This window comes from Zeus faber, assembly GCF_960531495.2.
Source record: "Zeus faber genome assembly, chromosome: 6".
NCBI lineage: Eukaryota > Metazoa > Chordata > Actinopteri > Zeiformes > Zeidae > Zeus > Zeus faber.
The window spans coordinates 4769405-4796117 of NC_137201.1; the positions used below are offsets into that span (position 1 = coordinate 4769405).

Sequence of the window (26713 nt, forward strand, 5' to 3'; positions counted from 1 at the left end):
GAGTGCAGGTGACGTAGCTGGGGAGGAGGCGGCACTGGAAGGAAGTGACTTTGAAATGGGGGATGAGGACGATCGGTTGAGAGTCCCTCGTCTCAAAAGAAAGCGAACAAAATGGGGGGAGACTCTCAGGCGAAGAGAGTGACAGCAAGCCAGGGGAAGGTAAGTCAGGAGGTGGAGCAGGGAGGCTCGGAATCAGAGTCCTGGATGGAGGAGGACAATGCTGCAGACAGTGAGGGGCAAGTTTTTCTAGGCGTCAAGAAGAAAAAGGGCAAAATAAAAGCGTTTCTGCACAGAACGAAGAACGTGAAAGGGATAAAGGTGGAGGACTTCTTCTCAGATAAGGAGTTGCTGGCAAACGCTGCCCAGCAACAGATGAGGAGTAAGGGGAGAGGAGGGTTTATGGACCAGGAGGTGTACAGGCTCAAGAAAATAGTGCAAAAGATCAGGAAGGAGCTGAACAATGGAGAGGATGGTGTGGAGATGGGTGCTGCTGTTCAGGCTGATTCCCTTTTCCGTTACAATGAGTGACTATAACATCAGCACGCTGAATGCGAACGGGGCTAGAGACGCAGCTAAGAGGTCTCTACTGTATGAGCTGATGGAGCAGAAGAGGCTGGATGTGCTGTTGGTGCAGGAGACCCACAGTGACTCTGTCAATGAGGCTGACTGGAAGAGGGAGTGGGGGGGAAGGTGGTGCTAAGCCACAAGAGCACCACCAGGTGGCTCTTCTCTTTTCTAAGAGCTTTGCCCCAGCATCCTTTGAGGTGGAGGAGGTGGTGGAGGGCAGACTGATGGTGGTGAGGGCAGCATTTGAGCATCATAAGTTTGTCTTTATAAACGTGTACGCTCCCACCACAGGACCACACAGAGTCACTTTTTTACAAGTTTTAAATGGGGTTTTAGGCAAAGTTCGTACTGGGGAATTTTGGTTTTTAGGAGGAGACTTTAACTGCACTGAGAACGACCTTTTAGACGGGAACCACTGTGAGCCTCACAGAGCATCACAGAACGCGATGAGGCTGCTCTCATATGAGAATGAGCTAACGGACGTGTGGAGGAGAACCAATGGGGATGGAAGGCAGTACACCTGGGTGCACTGCAGAGGCACCTTTTTATCGTTGGCCAGACTGGACTGGTTTTACTGTTTTAAGCACCATTTTAACATTTTTAAGGAATGTAGAATGGTGCCTGTTGGTTTTACCGATCACTCTCTGGTTGTTTGCCGTGTTTTTATCGCCAATGTTAAGCCCAAAAGTGCATATTGGCATTTTAACACCACCCTACTATGTGACTCCAACTTTAAGGATGCTTTTAGGTTTTTTTGGGAAGGTTTTAGAAACAGAAAGCAGGATTTTATTTCCTTAAGACTGTGGTGGGACTATGGGAAGAGGGAGATAGAGCAGCTCTGTCGACAGTACACTCTCAATGTCATACGGGACATCACCAGATCTATGAGGGATCTGGAGACTGACATTGTGGAGTTACAGGGTGTAGTGGAACCCACTGGAAATCAAGATCATATTAAGGATCTCAAGTCTAAAAGAGCTGCTCTCGCAGACTAGGCACCAAGGCGCAGGGGGCGCTGGTCCGCTCTCGCTTCCAGAGCGCAGCACTGATGGACGCACCATCTAGTTTCTTTTTTAGCCTGGAGAAGAGCAACGGGCAGAGCAGGTTTATCCACGCCCTGAGATCTGACACAGGACAGGAGCTCAGGAGGCCGGAGGAGATCCGGACGAGAGCCGTGGACTTTTACACAGAACTGTACAAAAGTGAGTACGAGGAGCAAAAAGAACTGCTTTACTCCTTTTGTGGGAATCTGCCCAGGGTCCCAGAAGACGTCAGTGCGGTGCTGGGGGAACCTCTGACCCTGCAGGATCTCTCCACGGCCCTGCAGAGCATGAAGGGGGGTAAGGCCCCCGGCATCGACCGGATTCCTGTAGAGTTTTACAAGGAGTTGTGGGAGGAGTTACGGGAGGACCTTTTAATGGTTTTTAATGAAGGTTTTAAAGATAAGTTATTGCTAGTCAGCTGCAGGAGGGCAGTCATCACTCTCCTACCCAAGAAAGGAGACCTGCAGGAGATCAGGAACTGGCGTCCTGTGTCCCTTCTGTGCACGGACTATAAAATCCTGTCGAGGGCGCTGGCCAACAGGCTGAGGGAGGTGATGGACCCGGTAGTCCATCAGGACCAAACGTACTGTGTGCCTGGTAGGTCCATTTAATTAAGTCTTTTAAACACGTCAAGCTTACCCCGTTTTTATCAGGAGCTTTTTAAAGCATGGGGTTTTTTTAAGAAAAGGAAAAGGGAGGCCGCAGACTCCCTCCACTGGCTCCTGGAGGAGCCGGTGATCGGAGGAGCCAGGCTGGATGTGCAGGACGGGGCCACTCCAGGACTGAGGAGTATCCTGAGGGAGGCGGGGGTCCTGACCCTGAGGCAGGTGGTGGCGGCGGCAGGGAGCGGCCTGCAGGACGGCGAGGCCATGGCAGAGCGGCTGGGGGTGAAGTCCACCAGGATCGTACACCTGGTGCTCAAGAGGTGGAGGGAGAGGCTCACGGAGGAGGAGCTGGCCCTGCTGAAGGAGTACGGCGAAGGTGCGGAGGAGCCGAACCCGGAGGATCCCTTCCCGGAGATGACTCTGACTCCCAACCTGGAGGGGTCCTCCGGGAAGCTGCTGCACAGGGCGCTTTGTGCAGAACTGGACCTGCACGCAGCCAGCGGGAAGGCTTTTTACAAAGAGTGTGTGGTTGTTTTAAATAGGAAGGGACTGGAGGGGCAGCAGGACACTGTCTGGAGCGGACGGCTCAAGATGGAGGGACAGGAGTAGCCATGTTGGAGGAGCTTTTACAAAGCTCCCTCCAAGAAAAGGACGGGGGACCTCGAATGGAGAGTCCTACATGGAGCCATAGCTGTCAATAGCTTTGTTTCTGTTTTTAATCCCACGGTCGCAAATGAATGTCCATTCTGTAAACTGCCAGAGTCCATCTTTCACTGTTTTGCAGAGTGCGACAGACTTTTAGAGCTCTTTAGTCTTTTAAAGGAAAGTTTTAAGATCTTTAAGGAGGAGTGGTCCAAAAATGCTTTTATTTTGGGGGTGAGGTATTACAGGGCCAACGCAGAGAAATGGCGACCGCTTAATTTTCTAGTAGGGGAAGCGAAGATGGCCATCTACCTCACGAGAAGAAACAAACTGAGGGGAAAGGAAAGTGTTTTAGGAAGAAGCGTTGGTCAGGGCCAGAGTCTTGATTGATTTTAACTTTCACAGACTGATGTAGAGTCTGGACGTCTTCATCAAGCTGTGGTGTTTTAATGATGCCATCTCTTCGCTGGTGGAGGACGACCTGTGCTTCCAGTCTGTTTTTAACGTGTAGGGCTCTGTTATTGAACAAAGTGTGTTTGTTGTATTGTCTGCAACTGAACTAGAGAAAATGTTAAAATAAAGATGCTTTAAAAATCAAAAAAAAATCTCTCGCTCGCTCGCAGGGACATGGAACACACATGCAGCAACCTAGGCAAAAACTACAGGCAGAGACAAGCACAGAGTGAAGCTCACCAGGTTAAGTACAAATGGAGTGACGAGGGAAGTGGAGACAGGTGGTGTGATAACACACTGGGGACAGGTGTGTAGTGACCGGGAACTGAGGTGACATGAAACACAGACTGGGAGCCAGAGAGGGACAGAGAGACATAGGGGGAGCTAGAGGGAGACAACTTTGTTGTTAAGCAAGATTTCAAGGCTCCTGCCTGACAGATTTTCATATTTACTGTTTATCACATCCCACTCTCCCATTTATTTTTGATGAGCGTAAAACCTTATGGGGCATTGATTGTTGTTGTTGTAGAGATGGCAGACTGACAAAAAATATGTTCAGACAACAAAACAGGTCATTCTTTAAGCATTTTTTTTCCTCTCAATTAAGGTGGCAGCGGCCGAAGAAAGCTCACTGTCATCCCGCCAGAAGCAGAGGAGTATTCTGTCAAAGCTCTGTAAGCTGTGCCAGCAGGCGGAAAAGCTACTTTTTAAATAGTATCACTTTAGGAAACCCTAGACACCCCTCCTCTGCCTCCTGACTTACAGCACTTTTCAAAAATGTTGCCAGTGCAATGAAGTGATGCCTTTGCAGATTCTTGCAGTACACGTGAAGACATGCAAGGGAAAACTATCCTCTGATGAGACTAGTGATAAGGTGAGAGCAAATAGTTTTTGTTTTTTTGTTAAATTATCTTTAGAAAATGACAAGGAAAATATCAATTGTGTATTAAAATGAGTGTTTTGTAAATCTGCAGTTCTCTGATGAGTTATGTGTTTTTTTATGTGAATTCTGACTGCGTGGTCGGTGAGGTTAACCTGCTTTGCAATCAGGACCAAAACTGGGAGTATTAAAGATATTTATTCTGCAGAATAAAGAGAAAGATACAGATGCACTTCAGAACTGATGCTCAACATTCTAGTTTTACATTTGAAGAAGCCAGCTTATATACAAGAAAAGGTTGTGCCCCATCCTGACACTAGCCATGTGCTTTGCTGTTGCCTTCACTAACCCCTGAAAACCTTTTTGACAAAGAAGGACAACAAACACTATCATAAAATGAAAGCATACATTGAGCATTTACACAAATGGTTCTTTTACGAGCTAGAAAAACAGAGATAATGACTAAAACAGTTGTGTCATTTATGGGCAGGAATGTTATATCTCCTGATAAAAGGAGTCAGGAGTAGTCACCAAACAAAACTTATGCCTCTTAGCATTAAGACATCACTTGGTTGTAAAGCAATATCTTTCATGAGCATTGATCATCTGCATTTTCTCTCACACTCCCTCCCGTTGTTCCCAGTGGAACAATACAAAATAAAACAAGATTTCATATAATTGAGGCAAAGGAAACAGAAAATGACATATAAATTCAATACAATACAATTATTCTATCTCGTTGAAATCAACTGGTAAAAACACGCATCTAATACAAACTCAGAACCAAAAATATAAAAGATAAAAATAAAAAACATCCCAGACAGAATCCCTGGACATAAACTCAATTTGGCCAAAACTCTCTTCCTACATTTAACGAGAGAAAAGTAAAAGATCATTTAGGATTTATCTCCACTATTCTATGACATAGTGAAAAACCCAAGTTGCACTTAGGGAAAAATCCTTTGTGAAGCCATTCTATAATTCTAACTAGAAAACAAAAAAATTATGGACTAAATTAATAAAATAAAATTAAATTTATTAGATTATGCAATAAATTAACATGGAGAGATTTCACAAATACATAATGCGATGCAGATTAAGCAATGGTTATCACTTAATAATGACAACAAAATTCATTGTGTGAACATAATAACTAACACATCCTATAAGTAAGGATAACAATATTAGACAAACATCTTCACATCTGAACGTCTCAACATCTCCGTCATCACAAGGTGGTTTACAATCATCTAGTGGAGGCAACTTTTAACCATGGGTGGACCATGTAAGTGAAAGAATGTTGATTTCTCACTTGGGGCTCTTCTGGATCTGGTGTAAGTGAGAGTGGGTTGGGGGAACGGCTGTTATTTATGTCCTGCTGTGGAACTGTGTTCCAGGGTTGGGTGATCAACAGGAAGATGGCGATGAGAAAGATTATCACACAGACCTGACCAATCTTTTCCTGTTAATGGGGCATTCTTTTTAGGTACAGGTCTTTGCGACTGTAGTGGCAAATCCTCTTTGTCTAGACAGAGGTTACCGGCACTTAACTCTGTTGGTATCGTGATCTCAGTTCAAGTCATATGATTCCCCTTTGTTGATGTTTATCTGGTTATCTGGAAGGTTGGGGACATTCTTGCAATGTGATGCAATGTGCCCCATCTTGGTATTTCTGCCACCTTAACTGCTGCTGCAGGGGTCAGGATGATCTTGAACGGTCCCAGGAATTTGAGAACATTGTTTTGTCTAGGTCCATGATTGTAAAAATGGGGTGTATGGAATAATTCTGTGATTCCTAAACAGTTATGTTTACAGTATTACAACTACAGTATTAGTACCAAAATAAATGCATGCACCCTAGCGTAACAGAATATTATCACAATGTCTAATATGTAGGGGATAATGTTCATGGAATATTGATTAGGCTACAAAATAACCAACAATGTGTCAATCATGAAGGGTTTCCAAATTTTCCTAGGATGTATTTCTTGAACGTTGCCTGAACATAATCTCGTCTACACAATCCATTAATTAAGTAAAATCTAAAAGTGATAAATACTAACTGGACAATCGCTCAGTACTGGTTTGCGTGATGTAATTCATGTGTGGCTTTTGTCGAAAGAAGATAGACCTTACTGCTTTGGTCTCCCGGTCATCACTTAATGCTGGGACAGTCACAACAAGTGATCATCCTTGCATTCCCATCATTACTAATGGCAGGCATGAAACTCAATCAAGCTTACCTTCACTGGGATTCCACTAAGAAAAACATGTCAATTATCACCAAACAATATTTTAACAATGACAAGGCGTCAGCTTGATAAGTCCATCATGAGGTTTTTGAAATGAGCACTTGGAATAGAATGCAGAAACTGGCAGTAGAAACGCTTCTTCCTGCATTGTTATGAGCACAATCATAATGTTTACTTAATTCTCTAACTATCCTCCTTTTTGACAAATGGGTCTTACCATAAATGCATGTTCTGTATATCTCATTAATCAGCTACACAGCACCATCACATTGGCCTGTACATATTCATGCAGTCAAAATCAAACAAAAGACAGTTTACAATATCTAGAAACACAAACACAACCAGTTGTACAAAATAGACAAACATTGTTTTATACAAAAAACAGACAGACAGACAAAACGAAAACCCTCCTAAAAGTTGTGCTCATGAGTTAAAATCATCATAGTTGAATGTTTCAATAGCTTCAGTGGCAAGATCTGGGCGGGGCGAAGCCACAACGGCTATCGTTGTCAAGCAGTCCTGGTAAATCTCCATCGCAGAGGGAAGAAGAGAAGTTGGAGGGGGAGTGGTCCACCACCTCAAAGTGACATGAGCGAAGTGAAAGTTGCAGTTGATGAGTTACCGGAGAGGAATGAGCCGATTTGCTACGAAGCAAGAGAAAGGCTGTAGCATGTTATCAACCCAATAACCACGGCACCAAGTTTCTAATCATAATATGCAACAAGGTGTAATTAATCTCCACAACATTGCAACAACACAGCTAACATAAACCCATGTCCCTCATCCACAGTTAAAGTAATCTAGCAAGACACAACATGAAGCAGTTGCAAAGGCTTGTTTGAAAGCAACAAAACATTCCACTGCCTCAGGCATCCAATCAACTCCATCTGAGGATAATAAATCCTTCTCATGAGCCATTGTTAGTAATGGCTGGGCAAGCATTGCCTCATTCCACGATTCAAAAACAACAATAATCACAACAGCGTAAAAGGCCATGCCAGGGTGCGAAACTGAGGAGAAAATAAAAAAATAATAAAATTAAATAAAAAAATGTCATGACTCAAATACTGACCATTCTTTTTTGCCGGCTGAAGTTATAAGGAAAAAAACCTTATGTAACCATCTTGATCTAAGTCTTTTAGGAAGTCCTTTGTATCCACGACACATCTAGATCAACATCATCATCATTTGGATTAATGTGCTGCCATTAATAAACTCAAAATCAGCCGAAAATACATTTACATACTAATGCGGCAGAAAAAAACATTACTGGAGGCTCCACATAACTTCAATGATAAGTCAAGCAACCAGAGGGGGTAAGATAAAAATGTGATTCACATACCGAAACATAAAAAAATGTAGTGTTCAATACAATATTCCTGATTTGTTTATATTATTTTTATTTAAACCCTTAAAGGTACAATTAATAACGGCAAACAATAAGCCTGAGATCTCAGCAGTCATCAAGCTGATAGAAGCCTGACTGGCGTTGATCAATAACATTTGATCAACTATCCATTATCTCATGGTCAATTTGTTTTCCCTAACTTCTAATAAATTGCATGAATTATGAATTAACTATGGTTATTTGCCATTTCCAATCAAGTAAACAACTTTATCTAAAACCTAGAAGGGCTATTATTAACACAGTAAACACAATCAATGAAGCAATCACTTTCTTCTGTATTGTGCCTAATTCTGTTTGTACTTAATTTACATTTACACATTTATCAGACGCTTTTATCCAAAGCGACTTACAATTGTTCAAACACCGACGGACGCAGCCATCAGGAGCAATGAGGGGTTACGTGTCTTACTCAAGGACACTACAGCATGCTAGCAGGAGAAGCCTGGGATTGAACCAGCAACCTTTGGATCACTAGACCACCAGCTCTACCGCCTGAGCTACAGTCCCCCCTTAATAATATAATTTACAAACTATTCGAACCATTTCCTAAAAAAATAACTATTAAATTTGAATGTGCCAATACTCTTACTACAATGTCGTTTTTATTAGAAAACATTTAATAATCTGTGTACTATCAGGATAGACAGATTGAGAAAACAACAGCTGCAAACACACAAAAGCAGCCCCCTGGCGATCACTCAGGTGTCATTTCCAGCAGGACTTGAGGTGATCAATCATCCCACAGCTCCCAGTTGGGGCAGAAAAACATTCAGATTGCCGTCATTCAGTTTGATGTTTTGTCTGATGCAGTGACATCACCGAATGCGGGTCCAGAGGAGCATAGTTGATTAGGGTCCTCAACTGTGCACAACATTTTTCTCAATTGTGCGTTAGCGGTACTTGGAGGTCAAACACTTCATGTTTGTTGGTGGAGAGGAGAAGCAGCAGAAGTGAATGCTTGCATTTAATTTCACACAACAGAACTTTTGTTTGTTCAGAAAATGTCCCAAGTTATTCAGCCTGATGTTGGCCAAACTCGATCTCCGTAAACAAGGTCTTCACAGTGTCAGGATCCTGCCCTGCCTTGATTCCCTGTCTGTCTGTCTCTAGGTCCCTCTGTCCCTCTCTGGCTCCCTCTGTCTGTGTCTGGTGTCAAGTCATATCCCTGTCACTGCACACCTGTCCCCAATCAGTTATCTCACCACCTTTCTCGTTACTCCTTTTGTATTCAACCTGATCCCATTCACTTTGTCGGGATCGGATCCTTGCATGTGTCCTCGCATGTCTTCTTGCATGTGTTTAGCGTCTATGTTCCTGCATGTCTCCCAGGGTGTGTGCCCCGAACTCTCGGTTCCTGATTCTCTGCCGGCTCCTCTGCTCCTGGTTTCTGATTCCTGATTCCTAATTCCCTGCCTGGTTGTGAATCTCTGCCTTCCCCGTCACGAGTCCCTGCCTGCCCTGTCTCAACACATTAAACCCCTGTACATACTCCCAAAAACCGTGTATGTCCTATGTTTGGGTTCATCCTGACCACGTCCCTTAACAGCAAGATCTGACCAAACATGAACCCAGTGGACCCGGTTTTCATGTCGTTTATGGGATTCCTCACCCGGGGCCAATCTCTAGCCTCGCCAGCTAGCTGTAGGCCTGCTGGTCGCCAGCATGCTTCCCGGCCTGGACGTCCCCTCCAGGCACCCCGGACTGCTTACCCACCAGACGGTGTTGCCATCGAGTGGCAGTGATGGAAAGATAGCAATGGCCCTAGAGGGCTTCATGTAGGTCACTCCTCCTTCAGTGTGATCGGGGAGTAAGGCCCCAGGGACGAGACCTATTCCCACCGGAATTCACAGTTCTCGTCTGAGGTGTTGTTGTCCACCAACAGTTGGGTGGACCCACCAGCAGTTCTCCTATGCGAGTCGACACTTCGGTCCCAATGCTCCTGCACTGAGAGGCACACACATTGCTTGTCTGTCTCGCCGCACCAATAGAGGAATCTCTATTTCTCTTATGCATGCCCCATGTTACGCCAAAAATGTCCCCCAGCAAAATAGCTCCTGCAGCGCTCCGGACTAGCCCTCCTTCTAACAGGTTAGATTCTTAGCCAGGCATTGCAACTAAACAGGATTCTAAAAATACTCCATGTTGAGAAGATTCATCCAGCTGCCAACTGTCTACTTCCTAAAGCTTCTGAGGTATCTTGGAATGTGTGGCGTCCCAAGACAGTCCCCATTGTATAAGATAATTATTAACAGACGGTGCAAGGGGTCTCAAGAGAGAGAGAGAGCCCATTGTCAGGGGTTCCGGTGATAAGGGAGATTAAATGTGACCGGTGACCTATGTAGGGGAATCAGATGGTCAACATTGTCTCTGGACAAGCATAAAAGCACCCACCCGAGTTTCATTCGACAGAGAATACATCCGGCTTTGTTCTCTCCCGGGCAACCATGGCAAGTCCGGTCTGATGCTTTTCTTTTGTAATAAACCTATTATTTTACTCAAGTAAGCGTCAGCGGTCACTCCTTCTTCATCAACACATCAAAATCATCAAGAACTACACTTCCCCTGTCTCAGCTCCAATTATATCCTATAAGTGACCTACAATAGAATGCGTCTTGGAAGCCACTTCAGTTAACAACAGCTCTTCTCTAATCAAGTGCAAGTTGGCGTGGTTGCTGAAATACTTATTTAGAGGCAAATATTCTTTTGCCACAAGGAGATATTTTTAATATGGGAGGCTAGACTAACCATTGTGCGCAGTTTCCTAACCTTTTACAGTGAACAAGGAGGATTATTAAAACTTCAGTGATGGTGTTCTTTCCATAATACATTACTATAAAACTTTTACCTTAAAAGCAGGACTAATGTTTAGTATTAGCATTACAGCGGGGCAATCAATCAACACCATACAGTTGGTTTAGAAGAAGAATAACAATAAGAACCAAACAAAAAAGTAAAATAATAATTTGAAGTTTAGTAAAATGATAAAGCATACCATTCTTTTTCCTTTTCTGTCAGATTTCTATCTATTCTATCTATTTTAGTAGGAACCGAGTGGGCCGGGCCAAGGACACCCAAATTTTCATCAGCTACTTGTCTACATTCCCAGAAATAGCCTGTTCCTCCATCTAAAGGACCCTAGGCTTCGACTGTCCCGTCGATATCACCTTATTATTTCTGGAACCTAACTATTGTTACACAGGTAGATTATAGTTATTAAATCATTATCTTAACCATGAATCATTCTAATCATTGCATTCTACCATGAATCACTTATCTAATCATTGGAAAATTATTAGATAAAACATTGCTACTGAAATACATCATGCTTTAATACTTTTAATCATCTAGCATCAGCAACTGTAACTCCCAGTCAAAGAGGCTCGGTTGACAACTTTCTTCACACTCTGACCTCTCTAGTTCCTGACAGATAAGTGAGGATTTTAGCACTCTAGTCCTCAGTGAGGAGAGCTGCTGTGAGCGGGATCTCGAGTGGTGGTACTTCCTCTTTCCCCTCCGCTGGCTGTAGTGCAGTGACATCGGACGTCCCCTTTAACTTTGGCGGCTGACGATCTTGTTCTCCTCTACTGTTTCCAGCAGGCTTGTCTTCTTCCCTCTTTGTCTGAGCTCTGGTCTCCACATCCTCTCAGCCTTGCCTGTGTTGGGTGTTGGCTTGAGGACAAGACTACATGGATGGGTTGCCTCTCTCTTTATGTTGGTATTTCCTTGGTTCTTTCCCCAAACATCTTTGCCCAGGCTGTGGTGTAATTTCTAGTACTCTAAGTGGGGACTTATTGCGTGGAGACAATGAGGTGTACGGTGTGCTAGGGTGGTGGCAGCCCATCATTCTCCAGATCCTGGTTGGCCCGTTCTGTCCGGGCATTGGTCTGAATGGAAATCGAAGGATAAACTGGCAGATTAACCCAGAAGGCTGCAGAAAGCCTTCCAGAAAACAGAAGAAAACTGAGGACCACAATCGGACACAATGTCGGAGGGGAGACCATGAATATGGAAAACATGTTGGATCATTAGTTGTGCAGTCACTTTGGCGGAGGGCAGTTTGGGTAGGAGAATGGGCTGATTTAGCAAAGCATTTTATTTGGAGGAACGGGGCACGGGGACACAATTGCTCCATCTTGTAAAAGAAAAAGAAAAACACTAGGTATTTCACAAACCTGCCCAAATTTTATGTATCTGCCCAATACTATTTTTTCCAGCCAGATGGAATCAAAAGTCACGGAAAAACCGTCCAATCTGCCAACACTGAAGGTGATCTGCTGGGTCCATTTTTTGTTTGGTTTGTACCATAATGGTTCAGAGCTAGGACCCAAATGTAGACACTAAGGCAGAAGCAGGATTCCAAAACAGCAGTTTAATTCGTGGGGTAGAACAGGCCTTGAATATGACCAAACTTAACTGTAAAACTAAACCAAACAGGAAATCTAAACTTGAGTAACAAATATATTGTGGCAAAAACTGGCAGGGCAAGCCACAAGACAAACTACAGCCAGGTTTAAGCTAGATTTATATTTTCCCCAAGCACAAGGAGCATGTGACATAATGTGACATAAATCACCATGGCGTGGGAACATGCGCAATGTCGCACACCTCTGAGATTTTGAAACTTAGTGCATTCACTGTAAATGCATTGGAAGCGATGGGAGGTCAGTGTTTTGCTGTTTTATTTCCAATATGTTGGACAAAATTTATCCACAGCACAATTCAGATATTTAAGTCTACCAATTACTTTTTGACCTAGAGACAAAATAGTTTACGCAAATGGTCACAGGAAAGTTAAGTTTACAAATAAAAGGTAATGTTTTTTTTATTGGTATTCATGTGCAGTTTACAGACATTACACATTGTGACTCTGTTTTTGAACGGAAGGAACCATTCAGTAAGTTCCTCTGTAATAAAATGCTGAGAAAAAGATAACTTCAACCCTCCTGTCTCCACATGGAACAGGTGGACAGACCAGCTCCTTTTTGGCGCCTTTGTCAGTTCAACTACCTTGAACAGCGACTCCTCCTCTGCAAAAGCAAGCTCAGATTGAGTATGCGGGCAGCCATGTTTGCTGTCTATCACTCTTCTTTGTTTAATACTTCCTGCTTCACACGGTACTTTCTCTCGACTGCCACCCGTGGTTTCTGAGAATACTGCAACAGACAATCCTGTTCTGTAAACTAGAAATACCCAACGACACAGGTGAACACCTCTGGAAGTCTTATCTTATTTTGTCTTACGTGTGTTCATGTGTATGTGTGTGTGTGTGTGTGTGTGTGTGTGTGTGTGTGTGTGTGTGTGTGTGTGTGTGTGTGTGTGTGTGTGTGTGTGTGTGCATGTACCAAATAAGTAATTTTTTTTACATGACTGTAACAATAAAAAGTACATTCCATATCAAAATATTGCATTGCAAGGCTGATGTCACAGGATCACGACACACACATACATAATATTGTATATATTTGGAATGTTTCCATTGAGAGCATGCAACCCAGTTATTGACGCAGTGTGCAAAGACACAAGACAATTTCTTGAGGAGATCCCTGCTATTATGGCAAATTGTCTGGCATGCAAAAACACTGCTGGCTTTTTATGAATCGATATCTATATATATATGTGTGTGTGTGTGTGTGTGTGTGTGTGTGTGTGTGTCTTTTACTGTGTATCTCTATAAATCTATGTGTTCCTCCCTATGGAGGTAATCGTATATATTATGTTCTCATAGGAACACAACACAAATAAACAAAGACGATTAAGCAAAATATAGGTTCAAATAAGTTCCCCGTACAAAATATAAATATTAGAAAATTACATTGACGTAGGCGGGCCAGGCAGAAATTTCCCATCTGCCATTTGCTTTCTGTAATGTCTCAATCATTTCTCCCTGTATTGTTTTTCTTTTTAAATAAAAATCATGGTGGAACAAACTTTTACCCAATGACCCACTCTGCTTTCAGTTTTTGGATAGGGATTGCTGGATCGGATGGACCTCACCCCCCCCGCCCCCCACCCCCTCTCTCAGAAATGCCTGACATTGGTCCAGCTCTGTCTCGGTCCGAGGCCTGTCATTGGTCCAGCTCACTGCTGTCCCTGCTGCACGGCCGGTAGTGGTCCTGGCAGAACTGTCGGATCCGCATGCACGCCTCCACCATCATCTCCTCTGGAATGGTCACCACGATGCGAAAGAAGTTGGGGTAGTCAAAAGCCTGAAAAGAGAGAGACAGAAGAGATAGAAAGGTTGTGGTGATTGTGAGTGATGGGGCGGTGGGGGATGGGGGGGCAGGTGGCCTTACCGAGGTGGGTAGACAGAAAACTGACTGCTCCGTCACCAAGGCCTCAGTGAAGTCCACGTCGTTCTTAAAATCCGGGAAGGTCTCGGTATTGATGCCCACCTGTAAATACCGACGGGGTTGGAATGAATCGGCTATTTTGAGAGAGTGAGACAGTTTGTGTGTGTGCGTGGCCTGCGTGAGGAGAAGGGACGGGACATTTTGTCCGATTTACTTAACCGCGGTTAAGTAAATAGGGCACATTGACAGTTTGCAGAGTTTATGTACTGACCATAAGGTACATTGCCCCCGCGGGCATCACTGGGTTGAGGCCGGGAACAGTGGACAGCTCGTTGTAGCAAATCTCCGAGTGGGACTGGGTGAGGAAAGTGGGGGGGTCAAAACCATTAAACCACCTCCCTAGTCATGCTGTCAGATTGTATCTAGTCTAACCAGCTCGATGAAAAGCAATGGTTTTAAGATCCTTAATTACATACACAGTTCCTTAATAGCAACACTCTTGGTAACGCTCCCCAGCAGGAGGTTAGTGGCTACCTTGATGTGACTCCTATATCTTAGAATGGGGAGTGGAGTTGATCAATGTTGCGCTGAAGGGACACAGCGAAGCCTTTTTCAACTTAACTAATCTTCTACCACGCAATCCATTCAAGACAAACGCGAACCTCTGAGGTGATTTTGACAGATTCTACGGGGAAATGAACACAAAGGTGTGGAGGTTGGCAGAAAAACTATAGAAAAAATACTTTTTAATATTAAGGGACCACCAAAAACATTTAAAAACATAGGTTAGTTTAGTGTTTAGTTTTCCATTTTTTAAACCAGGCCTGATTGAAATATACAGCCTTACCCATAATAATGTATAACTGTTCATAGCACAACCTGGCTTCAGTTTTTCACTCTGCTTAAATACAGTCCAATGGGGATAGGGTTAAAGCCTTAAAAAAAACATGTTAAATCTCCTTTTTGAAAATGGGAACCTCACAATATTGTCAGTCTTAATATGTCATACCCCAAAAAATGATCGTAAACAACTCTTTTGCACTTCCGCAAATCGGCCCTTTACCTCTTCACACTGGCAAACAACTGTTGTCAACATTACGCATTGGATGAACTGCGGCAATTGCAAAATGTAGCTGAAGCTGCAACTAAGTGCTAAGTTTCTCAATGGTACAACATTCAGTGAGGTTGTTCTACAGTTAGAAATATTGGGAACCAGCATTTAAATGAGGTTTAAAACTAGCAAACCTATACTTTGAGAAATCTGTTCACTATCTTAGTCATGCTCCATGTTTATTTGCATTAACTCATATATTTTGAGCTACAAAATATAATAAAAAAAAAAAATAGGGCTATGCTGTATGCATAACTGCACAATATATAACAATATTGTGACTTACCTTGAGGAGGCTTATGGTGCTGTTGTAGAAGCTCGGTGGCGTGCTGTTGAGGATGCTCTCTAGCGCCCCCTGGACGATGCTGCAGGCCCCCATAAGGCGCTGGCTCAGCCGCACCAGGCCCTGTCTGATCTGGAGAGGAGACGAACATTTACAGCGTTTTTATACACTTGGAGCTTGAGTTGCACTCGACAGCAGCAAAATACACATCTGGAACCAGTGGTTCTCAAGTGGTGGGTCCCGATCCAAAACTGGATCGCGGCGGCCATTTTGAGTGGACCTTTACGTCAACTCTTTCGAATCATAAATCTATGAAGTGTGTTTATTTTGTAATACATATTATTTATTAATGTATAAAAACTGTGATCTGTGGTTGTCCTGACCTCATATCAGAACACTCAAACTTTCCAAATCAAAGCTAACCGTAAAGCATCAAAGCATTGTGGGTAACTGTACCATATATTTCATATTTCATCAAATAAATTAGAATTGTTAAAATCTTAAATTATGTTTCGGTGGTGAATTCTTTAATGAAACATGAATTAAATTTAAATGAAAGATTCATTTAATTAGCTAGGATGGAAAATGTTAATGTCAATTCATTTTACATTCAGTTTCATGGGAATTTCTAGGATTTGTATTTTAAAAAAAGACTCAATAGAATTTATTTTCGTTCTAGGAATCAATTAGGATTTTATAAAACAAGAAGAAAATGGCCAAGGCCAAACAACCAGTGGGACAAAACAGACGGCCCTTGGAAATCTGCTGACTACGCTACAGTAGTGGTTTGAGCTGGTTATAGCAACATCCAGTGGATTCATTGTGCGTCACAATGCACAATGAAATAAGTTGGTGAATCAAAAAGAAAACACTTGAAACCAAGACAAAAATAAATGGAGCTAATTCTGTTAATTTGCTATCATGATAGTATTTTAATTCGTTTTTGGACTGTCCTCGTTTGGACATTGGAGATTTAAAAAATTGTCATTGTAGTTTAGGCTTAACATTTCAGTAAGGCCGAGCGATCTTGGTCACGACGTACATTCATTTGGTTGCTGTGTTGGTCACTTGGCTGGCTGATTTGGTTGCTGTGTTGGTCACTTGGCTGGCTGCTTTTGGTTGCTGTGTTGGTCACTTGGCTGGCTGCTTTTGGTTGCTGTGTTGGTCACTTGGCTGGCTGCTTTTGGTTGCTGCGTTGGTCACTTGGCTGGCTGCTTTTGGTTGCTGTGTTGGTCACTTGGCTGGCTGCTTTTGGTTGCTGCGTTGGTCACTTGGCTGGCTGCTTTTGGTTGCTGCGTTGGTCACTTGGCTGGCTGCTTTTGGTTGCTGCGTTGGTCACTTGGCTGGCTGCTTTTGGTTGCTGCGTTGGTCACTTGGCTGGCTGCTTTTGGTTGCTGTGTTGGTCACTTGGCTGGCTGCTTTTGGTTGCTGTGTTGGTCACTTGGCTGGCTGCTTTTGGTTGCTGTGTTGGTCACTTGGCTGGCTGCTTTTGGTTGCTGTGTTGGTCACTGAGCTGGCTGCTTTTGGTTGCTGTGTTGGCTGTGGCTATAGTCACTCATAGTCAGTGGGCGGTGCTGCAACACTATGTAACTTTTTCACCGTAAAATAACAGCTTCAAAATAATTTTGATAATACACTGACTATTAATATGGAGAATGGCACCTCCTTCATTTCCACCCACCCCGCCAAATGCCTGTTCTTGCACTATGTAACTTTCTTTGTTTGGGTACGAAACTGTGGGAAAAGTGTGTTACGCTTTACCGCACTTACATCACTTCCTTGATGTTTGGCTCTGGTAATTGCCGTTTTTTTGCCTGGTAAAATTTTCCTGGTCAAAATGTCCGGTAACAATGCTAATACAAAACGTAGATGCTTCACCTCCCTGACAGCGATGACAAGACGGACCAGTGGTGCATCCGGCACCCGCAGGGCCAGGATTCCCCCTCACCCCAGCCGTCGTGCAGTTAGTGTCAATAAAAGCTATTCATTGTATTGTGCGTGCGTTTCAGAACCTCACTGCCGCTTATGCCAGTGCCCCCATAATGAAGTATACAGTGATATTTCTACCTATATCAAACTATAAGACGCTATAACTGTAAGAATTTTGTACATAGGATATTTTATTACTTGACATTTACCACAGCAAATAGGCTATATAGTATAATCAGAAATACACAAGCTGACTACAGCGCACAATAAATAGCTTTTTTTGATTGCATCAAATAAAACAAAAATGACATCTACAATCTCTTTCAAACTGTACTTCAATAGAAAAATCTGAATAAAAGGAAAGACATTATTTGTCTTTTTTCACAATAGGCAATGTTCTGGGTTACAAAACGCCATTGTGTCTACTCAAAATAAGGAAATATTATACAATCCAGCATTGCCAATCAACAAAAAAGCGTTATTAATATGAACTAATTTTTTTTTTGTTTATATATTTGATATAAACCAATAATATATATATATATATATATAAATCTGGTTTTACCAGAGCTTATGGCTTTCTGGTACAGTGGTACCTCGACTTACGACTGTAATTCATTCTATAGGAACGGTTGTATGTTAAAACATTTTTTTCTATGATTTCCTCCTTAGTTTCAATGGGAGTCATTGCCTTTTTCTTTTTCCCATCATCTTCTTCTTAGGACTCATCATGAAGGGTGAAAATAAAAAAAATACACAGCACAAACACAGTAAATATGAAAAAAAAATGGATTTTCGCGACTGTTGCTACTAGTATCTTGGATTAGTCGTAAGTAGATGCAGTTGTAAGTCGAAGTACCACTGTACTTAAAATTCACTGATTAAGCATGGCCCACAGACTGACCATAGCCAAGCAATCAACACAGCGACCAAAGCTCAGGGAGCTCGGCCTTCCTCAAACGTTTTAGTTTTGTTTTGATTTTAATTTAATTTAAATACATTTGAATAAATTTTTATATCTATATAAATTTTATATTTATTTATTCTATCCCCGTTTTAGATGATAATATCGCGCGGAAGAGGGCGAGGGATGTACCTCGGGCCCGAAGACTTCGTTGCGGTCGTGGATAAGGATCCAGCCCATCCTCCAGCCGGGCACCAGCCAGCGCTTGCCCAGGCCGCTGCAGGACAGGATGGGAACGTCGCTGCTCAGCGACGCCATTGAGTGGGAATCGCAGCCTGGAAAAACCTGGAGTGCAGGAGAAACAGGGGCAAACGTTAATAGTAGCTACACTATGTACATTAGTGGCACGTGCATTGCACTGCTGCCTCACAGCAAGAAGGTCCTGGGTTCGATTCCCGCCTGGGGCGCTGTTGGCACCGTGCTCCGGCGGGTTATCTCCCAAATAGGAGCCTTTCTGTGTGGAGTTTGCATGTTCTCCCCGTGCTCACATGGGGTTTCCTCCACCTCACGTCAGTAAGGACCCCCCTCAAAAACATGCACCCATCATCGTCTGACCAGCGATGGACACTTATCACCTGGTCCCTGGGCGCGTCCACGTATGCTGCCCACTGCTCCTGGCTGTGCCCCCGGAGGAAGGACAAGCCAGGATGGGTCAAAAGCAGAGGATCCATTTCACCGGCCACCATTAAAGCATGTGTGTGTGTGCAAGCATGTGTTGTGTTGCGTGACAAATAAAGACTGTTTCTTCTACATTAGTTATGTTGATTCAGCACTAAGCCGAATTTTGAAAGTGTATGCAAAGGCCACGGCTAAGCTAACATTCCAATCCCATTTTGTTTGTACTCCCTTGCCTTTGGCTGACGGTTTTGAACTCGCAAAGTTGCAGCAGCTGCGCATCGCAATTGTGGAACATTTTGGACACTCGGTAGGAGTTAGCGTAAGAGTCGCTCCAAAAAGCCCATGTTTCGTATTTCAGCTTTTCTCTTTATTACAAATCCATCAACAGAATACATGAAATTCCTTATCAGGTCAGCAAGACAAAAGGTGAAAAAATCAACATATAATGAAATAAAGTGGAAGACCCACGGCACACAGAAAAAGAGACACACTGGTGAAAAGAGGAGTTGGAATAAGTAGAGAGAGAAAGCCACAACAGCGACTACAGTGAACTGGTTTTCATTAGTCTTAGCTTTGACGTGGACCAAGCGGGCTGGACGGAAGGTGGGTGGGGCGGGGTGGAGGGAAGGGAATAGGGGCGGGCCCAAATAGAAGACCCATCTTCCACCTCCTATTGGCCCTGGAACCAGGGAGTGATGCGGTGATAATGGTAAAATGTCTAAATGGAATGCAAAAAAGCTGAGCGGGACCTTGGAAAGGGGGCCAAGAAACCCTGTGGTTTGGGCAGAGGGTTATCCTGGGGCCCCCCGAGAAAGACACAAAGACACATACTTTTTGTTTCTTTCATTTTCTTTTTTTTACGAGGGGGCCCTCACCCACTCAGGTACCACTCCTCCAACCCGCCCTCCTCCTGCTCAATTTGTTATGTTATGTATGTGTCCAGCCATTTGCTGGACACATACCCTTCTCCCCCCCGCTCCACATCAGCATTGATCGCAACCATATGCGCCTCAAAAAGTGCATAGTCATTCTGGTCTGCTTGCTGTGGTGTTTGGCCGGGGAGCTTGATGTAGAAGCACTCGACAACCTCCGAACGGAACTTTTCCACTCCACACATGAATTCGTTCAGAACCCTGTGGAACATTTTCCGACAGCAAGATAAGATTGATTCCTCCTCAGCTTTGGTTCCGCCGGATCATGAAACACGCATGCTCTCAAAGCAGCTGAATTGGGCATTTATGTGCATGTATTGTGTATATGTTTTGTGGAAGCACTGCAAATATTCCCCTCTCCCCCTTGCCCCTTATTCCCCGTGTCCCGAAGTTCCAATGTAGCCCTTGCCCTGGGTGACCCCCAAAAACCAAAGCCTGCCACCCCTACTGTACTGCATTTCCCCGGAACCCCATTCACAACCCCTGTGGCGGTTACCCCCTAATCTCCACCCTGTGCTGAGCCAGGGAAAACACCACTCGATCTAAACCCCCCGTTGCAACGGCCAGGGGGAAGAATGTGCCGCGCTGGTATTAAACTCAAACCAACTGACTCAAACTGACCGACCTTTACCGGGGGGGACTCATGCGATTCACGCCAGTCATGCCAGTTATGTTGGAGCTGCGTGTACGTGTGTGTGTGTGTGTCTGTGTGTGTGTGTGTGTGTATGTGTGTGTGTGTGTGGGCGTGTGTGGGTGTGGGCGTGTGGGCGTGTGTGTGTGTGTGTGTGTGTGTGTGTGGGTGTGTGGGCATGTGGGCGTGTCTGTGTGTGTGTGTGTGTGTGTGTGTGTGTGTGTGTGTGTGTGTGTGTGTGTGTGTGTGTGATATTTCATGTGTAGTCAAGGTGTGCGCTCACCATATCACTGTAGATCTCATCAGCCAGGATGGGTAGGCGGTGTCTTGAAGCCACTGGAGGAGGAAAAAAAAAAAAGAATAAAACAAAAATGCATGGAAATGTTTCAGTGAGACACGCCAGGTGATGGGAGGTCATTGCCGCCTGGTAGTTTGGGCACAGAGTGAAATCAGCCGGGATGCCTGGGACTTCGGCTGATGACAGCAACTTCCTGGGTTAGCGGTGATGGGTCAACTGTGTGATAAATATTTCTTTGTACATGTTTTCAAGGCAACAAATAAGTTGTTGACTGTAATTGTTGACTGGCAAATTTGCCTTAAATAACATTCAAAGGAAAGTTCAGTTCCTCCTGGAACATTGGGTGATGAGTCCCCCCCATTTTACCAGAATGGTGCCTTCTTGTCGTTTCCATAACATGCTTTTTTTTTAATGGGGTAAGGTTGTTAACCCCATGCCCAACCCCCAACCCGGAGGACCACACAGAAAGACTCCTATTTGGGAGATAACGGAGCACGGTGCCAACAGCACCCCAGGCATCGAACCCAGGACCTTCTTGCTGTGAGGCAGCAGTGCAATGCACTGTGCCACCGTGTCCCCTTCAAAGGAAAACAGGTTGTGAGTAGCTTTTTTGCGGCGAAAGCGGCACTGAGTCACCTTTGAGGATGTTCTGCAGGTGCTCCTGGCTGTACACGGAGCCGCAGGGGTTGGAGGGGTTGGTGACCACCAGGCAGGATGTGTTCTCGTCGATCATGCTCTCCATGTACTGCAGGTCAGCCTCCCAGGACTTTTCCGGCTGTGTAATAAGAAGGAGAGGGGCCCCACCGGTGCCCTCAGCAGTTATTTGTATTCATGAAACAAAATGTAATGGACACGCTACTGATCTTTGCATAATTAACTGCTGCCAAATGCGCTCCAATGTCTGACCCCCAACGCTCCTCCACACCAACTGCACCTGACAACCCCAGTGGGGCACGTCCTCCAAGGTTCGTTCCCACCACCAGCGGAGCTTTTGGCCCCCCAGTGTCAGCACTATTCAAACTCTCTTCACACCACCCCTCACACCTCACACCTCACCCACCACCCCCGTGCACCTAGTGCCCTGAAACCAACCCCAAACTCCTCCTCCCATCAGTGGCCGGATTCTAGCTATTGGGGGACATGGGATATTGCTTGACTACCTGTTCTGTAGCTTCAGTGCTGAATGAAGAAGAAGAAGAAGAAGAAGAAGAAGAAGAAGAAGAAGAAGAAGAAATTACAGAAACCCATCATCTCTCAATGAGTAAAGAAGTTTGTCAGGCGGCCATTTTTAGGATTAAACCCTACTTATGCTGTGCTGTGATGTGGTGGGATGTGGTTTTATTTGGATTTCTTTAGCTTGCTAAAGGATATAGAGATCTGTTTCCCAATGGTGACTACCGCTAACTATGCCCCGATGACTACCGCCGGCCTGGATGCGCAAGGTGATCTCACCAGCAGGTTGTATAGTTTGACCTTGATACCCAAGGACAAGGCCAGGGTCTTGTAGAGGGGGAAGCCGGGACACGGCACCAGGATGTTGTCCCCTGGGTTGCACAGGACACTGATGGCCAGGTCGATGGCCTGACTGCAACCGCTGGTCAGGATCACATCCTAGGGTGGGGAAGGGGTGGGGTGTCAGCAGCGTGGAAGAAAGGACAACTTATTACAACTAAGTATGACTCAACATAAAGAAAGACATATGTAGCAAAACCAGAAGAACCAACAATCAAATTCTATCTGGTATTAGAAAAACAACGCCATGAAGGCTTCTGTCAGAGGTGGACCGATGTGTGAGGAATACAGCCAGTTTCAAAGATGGTTGCCATTTTAAATGGACCAATCCAACGACAGACTGCTTGAGTGCGTGACCCACAAAGTAGTATAAAGGGGTAAGATAGAAATGTACACCTTTGCCTCCAGCGGGGCCTCTGGGCACCTGTAGAAGTTTGCTACAGCTTCTCTGCTCCCCTGGTAACCTGCGTCGCATACAGATGGAGAAGAAAAATCAGCTTGCAAATATATAAACCACGGTGTGAAAGAAAGAACAGAATAAGGGTGTTAATGTACAGTATGCCTCACCAACAGAGGGGGCATAGCCATTGTACTTCTGGGAGTCAATAGAATCCTTCAGGGCCTGGAGGACTGTGTGGGCAGTGGGCAGGTTCCCAAATACAGTGGGATCCCCTGAGACCCAGAAACAGCGGTTAAGTATGATTACCACCTCCACCATTTCCCTTTGAGATGCACTGATTCGGAGGCGGTAACTGTTATCAGTATTATAATTTTATTATCTATCTATCTATCTATCTATCTATCTATCTATCTATCTATCTATCTATCTATCTATCTATCTATCTATCTATCTATCTATCTATCTATCTGTCTGTCTGTCTGTCTGTCTGTCTGTCTGTCTGTCTGTCTGTCTGTCTGTCTGTTTGTTTGTTTGTTTGTTTATTTGTTTATTTATCACTGATGGGTTTTCTTACCACTGATATGTCCACTGAATATGTCAGGGTCTATCTATATGTCAGGGTCAGCTGCCAGGAAAGTTAGGTGGTTTTATTTCTTGTGAGTATATGCCTCCCCCAAAAAAGTTCTCATTTTGTCGAAGGTTCTTAGAAAACATTACACAAATGCTTCTTGACCCCTTTTTGCACAAATAACAAATGAGCAGTTATTGTCAACAATGTGCTTATAACAGCTATGCACCTCATGAACAGTTATTTTATATTTTATAATTCTTATCCTAGCATGAGATTTAAAAAAAATTACCTATGGAAAGTGAGATCATGGCTTTTTCTGGATTGGGCGTGAGTTTCATCCCTTCGACGATGGCTCTGAGGGGGTTGAGGGTGTTGTTGGCCATCACAGAAGGCTTGACGTCCCATCTCTGCCGGCGACTCTTGACTTTGGCCGGATAGATGCCGACACCGCTCTCATTCACGCCTTTGGGGAGCCCGTTCCCGTGCACACTCTTGCCGTTGAGAGTCTTTTTGCCCTGTACTCCATTGTCGTTCATCTGCATCAGATAGGACTTGCTAGTCATCTTGGAACTGATGTGAGAGAGAGAGAGAGAGAGAGAGAGAGGTTATATCCCTCCTTTTCATGAGTAAAGGAGTAGTAATGAGTATTTTAACGCAACAATAGGAGAGGTGACATCCAGAATGTTGTCAATCACACAATACATTTGACAAATTAAAAAAAATAAAAATTAAAAAATTATATATATATATATATATATATATATATATATATATATATATATATATATATATATATATTCAAGGCAAGATTCACTATGCAAGGGTTTACATGAAAAAATAAAATAAAAGTTAAAAAAAAAAAAATTGTGCAGTACACTGGAAAGAATAGTCATTGTTTCCAGTTTTTTTTTTTTTAACTTTCAATTGTAAAGGGTTAGGTTTCTTCAACTTAAAATTGAGAAATAAAGATGCAAATTTGAAGTTGGGAAAAACTAAAAAATATATAGGTTTAACAAATTAAAGCATTCTTTTAAGCGGAGCCAATGAATCTATTTTTGTGTTGACATGCCAAGCTGCACAACTTTTGCCATGGTGCCACATGGATAAATAATGCATAACCTGTAAGCCAGTGCATTGCTCTTTAAGTGCTAAATAACATGAAAATACACTACACATTACAATGCATTACAAGCTGCATAGAAATAAAGCATGCATTACATATGACACACCTATAGTTATCCAAATTAATTAATATTAGGAATGAGCAATTTTTGTTAGATGTCCTCTGTATCAAAGATAAACTGATTACCTCAACAGCAGTGTCGTTTCTTATTACCTTAAATTTCCTTTAAGAATTCAAAAATCTTTGGGGTGATTTTTTTTTCCCAGAAACAAGTGGCTTATTTTATACGCGCTCCGTGGAAATGGGTGTTGAACCGAGCGAATAGTCCCATTGGCGGAGGATGAGGGTTGTGCCATACACCTCCGTCACGTCACTGCTCGACCGAAATCGTGCACGCGTTTGGTTTTTAACGGCGTCGTCCGCCTTTTTCTCCCAGCAGCCACCCCAGTCGTTGGGAGATCACATGAAACTCACTCAAAACGCACTCCATACGTCATGATGGAAGGAACTGGTTGTGCGGGCGACTCATGCGCCCGCAGGGCACGCAACGTTACAATTTGTTCATGAAGGTCTGCAAATGACCGCATGACCGGTCTGCTCTGTAAACGTCACTCGTCTGTATTTTGCTTGAGGTCGATATAGACTATGTGCAACACACGCTTAAAGTGGTAATCCGATTATTGATTATTATGATAAAATAAATCCCATACTGATACTTTTTTAACTGGCACTTTTTCTGAAACATGTCAATGTATTCCCTTTATGTGTGTGCCCCTATATACTATAGGGAATAAGAAGAAGTGAAAGGCAGCCGCTGTGAGTCTGATTATTTGATAATCCAGCATACCTCTGGTCAGAAAACTGTCGCTATGGATGAATTTTCAGGAAAAAAAAGGACAGGAAAAAATAAAAGTCAATAAATGCCCTATCCTATCTAACGAATCAATGAATCAGAAAAAGGCCTACTTTCAAAAAGGACATGAGCAAAGGTGGATCAGCCGGAAAACCATGTACCATAGTGCTAAACACCTGCAGAGACCCGAGTTCAAATCCAGCCTGCGGTCATATGCTCACATTGCTCTCCACAAAATAAAACTGCCCAAAAAATATCAAATAGAAATACCGCAAAGAATGATTCAATTAATTACGTGAATATAAGAAATATTGAATATATATTTTTTAACAACTACCTTGTGGTCTATTATCGAAGACAACAGGTGTGACTTGGTCAGTGAAAGAAATGACTAAAAGGGCAGGTCAAGCAGTCCGGCCCGGTCTGGGGTGGGGTCCACTTGGCCGCTGTCTCCTTTGCTGCACTCCTGCATTGATCTGGTTGTGCCTCGCCCATCTCTCCCAGTGCTGGAACTCCAACTCAGTACATACACTGATACAGAAATTAAAGGGTTGCTTTAATCTGCAGTTTGTCAATTGGTGGTCTTAAATAAAGAGGCAGACAGACGCTTGTTTTACTTGTACAAGGGTCGTTGGATCAGAGATGTGCTCTCGAGCAGCTCTCTAAGTCGAACAGCTTCTTTTCGGAAGTCAGAAACAATATATGGTCAGTTTGGCGTCACAGATTCGTACGTGTTCAAGATAAGGTGAACTCTGTGGCGGGTGAAAAGAGTGGATGTTGTTCTTGCTCTCCGCAGCTGCGTCTTGGTGAGGCCTAAACACTGATAGCTGCGTCTGGACTGTATTTGGGAATTAACACTGTGGCTGAAAATAAACATATGTGACTGGGGTTTTATGAGGTTGTGCTCTTCATGTGTGTGGGTGTGTGCATATATGTTTACGTGATTACATAGATTTAGATATATTGAGAAGAAGAACAATCTTTAATCGTCACACAGCACACCACACCACACTACAACACATGCACGCACACACACACTTTGGATGGTGGCAGGTGAAATGAGGCCTCTGCGTTTAACCCATCCTGGCTTGTCCTTCCTCCGGGGGCACGGCCAGGAGCAGTGGGCAGCATTCGTGGACGCGCCCGGGGACCTGGTGATGAGTGTTCATCGCTGGTCAGACGATGATGTTTTGCATGTTTTTGAGGGGGGTCCTTACTGACGTTAGGTGGAGGAAACCCCATGTGAGCACGGGGAGAGCATGCAAACTCCACACAGAAATGCTCCTATTTGGGAGATAACCCGCCAGAGCCAGTGCCAACACCACCAATAATGTGAGTTTCCTGTTTT

At 43.8% G+C, this 26713-nt stretch overlaps 1 protein-coding gene across 1 annotated transcript; it reads right to left on the bottom strand.

The window, feature by feature from the left end:
• Positions 1 to 13915: 13915 nt before the first annotated feature.
• tat (tyrosine aminotransferase) lies at positions 13916 to 24742 on the bottom strand (the record flags this gene model as incomplete). Its single annotated transcript, XM_080003023.1, has 12 exons — positions 24699 to 24742; positions 23679 to 23959; positions 22986 to 23090; positions 22815 to 22882; positions 22359 to 22517; positions 21543 to 21681; positions 20892 to 20944; positions 18560 to 18712; positions 15538 to 15666; positions 14412 to 14495; positions 14144 to 14242; positions 13916 to 14056 (listed from the first exon to the last, which is right to left on the bottom strand). Exons 2-12 carry the CDS (start codon positions 23950 to 23952, stop codon positions 13916 to 13918), a joined length of 1404 nt encoding a protein of 467 aa, XP_079859149.1. The 5' UTR covers positions 23953 to 23959; positions 24699 to 24742.
• Positions 24743 to 26713: the final 1971 nt, after the last annotated feature.